The following is a 4,879-nucleotide window of genomic DNA, read 5'->3' as shown; positions in this document are numbered from 1 at the left end:
GCTCCCCCCCTTTACCTTCATTCAGCTCCTTGCTCCCTCCCCCAGCCACGCTACACAAGGTGAGCCAACACCTGGATGCTGATGCCAAAGTGAAGTTCTCCACTGGAAAAATCTAATCTGGTTCTGTTTCTTCTCTTTATGAAGCACAAACCAATGTCTGGGCCATGCTGCAGCCCCAGCACAGGAATGGACCAAGGGGGAAATTTGGGGAAATTTGTCTTTTCTGCAGGGCAACTCACAAGGCCCACTGCCATTGTGTTCTGATGTTGGGTAGAAGAAACAGACAAAGCATTCTATTTATTTATTAAAGCTTTCTATTTATTTGTATGTCATAGGCTTGTTATGCATCAAAGCTTTGCATAGGCAGGTTGAGCCTCATACCCAAGTTCTGTTCCAGCTGGAGAACATGGTTACCATCACTAAAACATGCAAAAAGGCATTTCCTTGCAACAGAAATGTCAATATTCATTTGCAATGAGTTCTTCACAGATTTTAAGTCCCAAAATGCTTGGAATGCCAGCACTGGCACAGCCATCGTCATTTGTTAGTGCTAAAAAATCACAAGAAAAGGAAGATGGTATCAGTATTTATATCAGTATATATCTCAGTATCTCCTTACCCGATGGGATCCCTGTATCCAGCTAGGAAAAGTCTCAAACACACAAATCTCAACCCCCAACTATGGCCCCATTCAAGGCTTCTGTTTGTCTCAGAACCATGCAGAACATTTGTGGTGCAGCTCAAGGGGGAGAAATGCCTGCACAGCTCCAGGGTAGCAGGAGGATTTGGGTTCAAGGGGGAGGAAGTGCCACAATGCCCTGGCCTGTGACTTACGTTCGGTGGCCACCAGCTCGTAGAGAGGCAGCCCTGTGCAGAGATTCTCAATGTGCTTCCCGTAGAGAACCCAGTCTTTAAGATGCCCCAGCCTGGAGTTGCCAGCTTGGAACAGGGCCCACACATTATTGGGAGAGTATACATCCCTCATGGTCTGAGAAGAAAAGGTTAAACACCATCAGAAGTGTAGCTTTAGCTTCTCTCTACTGGCACGCCCTTTGCGAAGGCTCCCAAACCCAAAATTACCTTCCTGTGCCTCACAAAAGAACATTAGATAAAGGAGCTTCATGCTTTTAAATTAAAAAATAATTTCAATCTATTCAGTAACAAAATTCACTGGATATTAATTGTGCCAACACAGCAAGCCTGAGCTCTATTGCTGCCATAATAAGTTACATTATTGGCACCAGGTTTTGCTGTAAATCTGCTACTGGGCCAGAACTCCAGTTCACCTCCAGGCAATACTTCCAGTCTCCTTCTGAAACCTCAGCCTGAATAAGGAAGTCAAAATCTGATCAAAGTAATTTGATCTCTACTTTCTGTTCTGAAAAGAAATAAATTTCAAGCAATGTCAAGGTCAAATTATCAGCAGGACAATGAATAAAGGGAAAGTTTGCCTGAACTTATCTTGTGATCACTTGGAAATGGCCAAATGACATCAGTGCCAAGAACAGGGGATTGTACAGCTTGAGACACCTGAACAACCCTCTGTAAAACTGCAGGGGAGCCATGATGTTTCCTTATCTTAAAAGAATGCTCTGCATGATATTCCCTTCAAGCTGTGTCTTGTCAGAGCAGCTGCATCCTTGCTAGGACAGCACAAGTCATTCCTGAGCTGCCTTGGGGGCCGAGTGGAGGGTCCCTCTCACAGCACACTGCTCCCACCCCTCCCTTGCCAGCAGAGGGTTCCCCACAGTCACCTCTCTCTCAAAAGCCAGACGTCCAATCTCCTGCAGGTCTGGGATGATTTCCTTCTTTATTTTCATGATAAAGCAGGCATTTCGTGAGAACAACCTGGTGGCAATGTACCCCTGGGATGGAAAGAGTGGAGGTTAAATCATCAGAAATTATTTAAATAATGCTGACATTAGCTGGTGCTCTCTACTCTTTGGGGCAACCTGGAAGGAACAGCTAGTGGCTGCAGAGGTTCTGCTGTGGGATGACTGCAGTTCCTTTCTCTCCTTTGGGGAATGGAGCCAGCCTGTCCTGGTGCCTGTCCCTGAGACTGGAAGCATCATTTCTGACAGATTCCTGCTGCCCATGAGTGCTGGCAGTCCATCCCCACCTCCAGCCCAGGGACCTTCTTCACTTCCAGGAACTGCCACCACAAGTCTCATTACAAGTCTTCTAAACTGCCCCATTGTACAGGTGAAGAAGGGAGGAAGAAGGGAGGAGGAAAGGTGCTGGGAGTCCTCAAAGAAACAGTGTTCAGGGACAAGATGTGGTGAGAATACTCTAAAATAATTTCTGATTTTAAAAACATCCTCAGGGGTTAATTTGGGGTGGATCCCTGGATTTACTCACATGTGTGTAGTCAAAAATGGATCCCTGGATTTACTCACATGTGTGTAGTCAAAGATGGATCCCTGGATTTACTCACATGTGTGTAGTCAAAGATGGTGTCAGAGGAGTAGACGCCGGAGCGCACGTGGACATCGACGATTTGCTCCTCGCTGTGGATGGTCATGGTGCCAGTGACATAGTTGCTGATGGGATCGTGCAGCACAAAGGTCTTTGGTAAAAAGCACAGAATCAGTGTTCATCACCTGGCTTCCATCTTTAGCAGGCACAACAACCCCCAATGCTTTATGCTCATGTAAATACCAATTCCCTTAAGAACCCTGGAGCAGTCTGAGGAGGCTCTTGAGATGGAGGTGAGTTATAAAACAGGCCCTTCTGCAGGCTGGGGAAAACCTGCATGGGACATCCCAGTCATTCTGGGCAGCAGGGACTGGCAGGGACTGCTCCAGTCTCCAAATGTTTGACTGAGCTAAGGGGGCTCTGTCCCCCTGACTCGTTACTTTGCACCTGTACAGAACCTCTGGCAAAAGCTCTTTTTCTCTACACTTGACAATAAACAACTTGTTGGTTTTAGTTTTTACTGTGGTTTTCTTCCTGTTCTATTCCCCCTGCCCAGGGATCCAACACACTTTAAATACCCATGTGCAGGACAAGGCTCGTCCCTCTACTCACGTTCAATGCAGAAGTCTGAGCCCAAAAGACTCCCAGGCAAATGAGGGCTGCAGCCTGTAAAAGGAAGCAGAATTCTCACTGTCAGAAACACCAGGCAGTGCCATAAAAACACCCAGTCCATGAACTGAGGGAAGGAGCTGAGCATCAGTTTGAAAAATCCCCCACTTAGCATGTATATTAGCTGAAAACAACTGCAGTTCCTCATTGTCAAGTATTTGCTATCAGGCTCTCCTTTGCCTGTAGCTGAAAAAGCAGAATAACTTAACCATGGCGTTTCTGCAATTTTCACAAGTCCCTCCTTGATGCCATGTTACCTCTTGATTTGCCTCTATAACTGCAATCATTTAATCATAACCAAACTCCCTTTCTGAACTGTACCAAATTCTGCATTCTTTGCTCAAGTGAGGCTTCCACTGACTTTGCTGACCCAAGAAACGCAAGTTCTCCTCTTTCTACCCAAGATCATATTATTGTGCCACTGTATTGTACCACTTACTTGAGCATCTTCTCTATCCTTTTGTTTTTAAAAATGAGGAACTTACATTATTAAATATTAAAAGTCCAACAGAAATGTATATACTCACAAATCTCTTCATTTTTCTTTCAAATGAGAGCAAGAGGCGCAGAAGGTAAGAAGGCAAGGAAATCCCAGAGACCTTCAACTTTTATATCTTGCAGGAGGTGTGGGAAACACTTGACAGAACTTTCCTTCATGACTCGAACAAGTCCATATCTACATGTCGTAAGCCTCCTATCTGAATTTTGGGTTGGCACAGATAACCTGACCCAGATATATTTAAAGCACTCAGTAAGTCTCAGTAAATCAATCACTCTGCAAATGGCCATTATTCACTGGTTTAAACTTTAGTATTGCTGATTCTATTTTTTTAAATATTTAACAGGATATTGTCTAGAATTAAATGTCATCGGGAATAACACTGCTATTTATTTATTCACACAAACTGCATTTTGTCTTCTGAAACACAGTCTCTAACAGCCTGTTTGATAGTCTGCAGAGAAAGGCTGGGAAGAAACACCTGTGCCATGGTGGCTTCAATGTCAGCCAACAAACAGAGCAATTCTTCAGCCATTTCTGTCACTGAAAATATTGGATGGAGCCCTGAGCCACCTGACAGTGAGTGGCACCCCTGTCCATGGCAGGGGCTGGAACTGGAGGATCTTTAATGCCCTTCCAACTCAAACCTTTGTGGGACTCTATGATTCCATTCCATTCTGTGTGCAGGGACTCCTGGCAGGAGGTGCTGCTCATTTCTGAGCAGTTTCCCCATGGGCAGAGCACATGGACTGAAATAGTGACAGAGCTGGGAACAGGAGCTGTGCTTCACAGGACAGCCTGGGGCACCTCTGGCCTGCCCAGCTCGCCAGGCAGTGACACCAAAATCCAGAGGAACATGGACTGAAATAGTGACAGAGCTGGGAACAGGAGCTGTGCTTCACAGGACAGCCTGGGGCACCTCTGGCCTGCCCAGCTCGCCAGGCAGTGACACCAAAGCCCAGAGGCTCTGTGCTGTGCACAAGGTCACAAACAGAAGGCAGGACGGGGATTCCCCCTCAGAATCCCCACTGATTTCTGTGTTTTGTGAGAATGCCAACGGCCAGGATGTCGCCCTGAGAATGTTCTCTGGTGCTCCCAGGGGACTCTGACCTTGCCTGGACTCCTCCTCATCTGCTATCCTGCACCAGCCAGGGCTGGCACCTGGATGAATCACACTCTGCTTGCTGCTGGAAGGTCATAATCAAGGCTGGTTCCCTCCCAATAAAACAAGAACTCAAACTAACAGCAAACACATTTCTGTAATTTCTCTTATCAGAAAAAAAAGGAGAAGGAGAT

The 4,879-nt window shown here is 46.1% G+C and overlaps 1 protein-coding gene across 1 annotated transcript; it reads right to left on the bottom strand.

Moving 5' to 3' along the window:
* Window positions 1-309: 309 nt before the first annotated feature.
* GKN2 (gastrokine 2) lies at window positions 310-3,656 on the bottom strand. Its single transcript, XM_059490968.1, has 6 exons — window positions 3,612-3,656; window positions 3,028-3,081; window positions 2,435-2,566; window positions 1,755-1,865; window positions 835-988; window positions 310-550 (listed from the first exon to the last, which is right to left on the bottom strand). The coding sequence occupies exons 1-6, from the start codon at window positions 3,621-3,623 to the stop codon at window positions 459-461; spliced, it is 555 nt and encodes a 184-aa protein (XP_059346951.1). The 5' UTR covers window positions 3,624-3,656; the 3' UTR covers window positions 310-458.
* Window positions 3,657-4,879: the final 1,223 nt, after the last annotated feature.

This window comes from Ammospiza nelsoni, chromosome 30 (genome assembly GCF_027579445.1).
Source record: "Ammospiza nelsoni isolate bAmmNel1 chromosome 30, bAmmNel1.pri, whole genome shotgun sequence".
In the NCBI taxonomy this organism is placed as follows: Eukaryota; Metazoa; Chordata; class Aves; order Passeriformes; family Passerellidae; genus Ammospiza; species Ammospiza nelsoni.
Note: the sequence above shows the minus strand (reverse complement) of the source record. Positions and strands in the feature narration are given on the sequence as shown.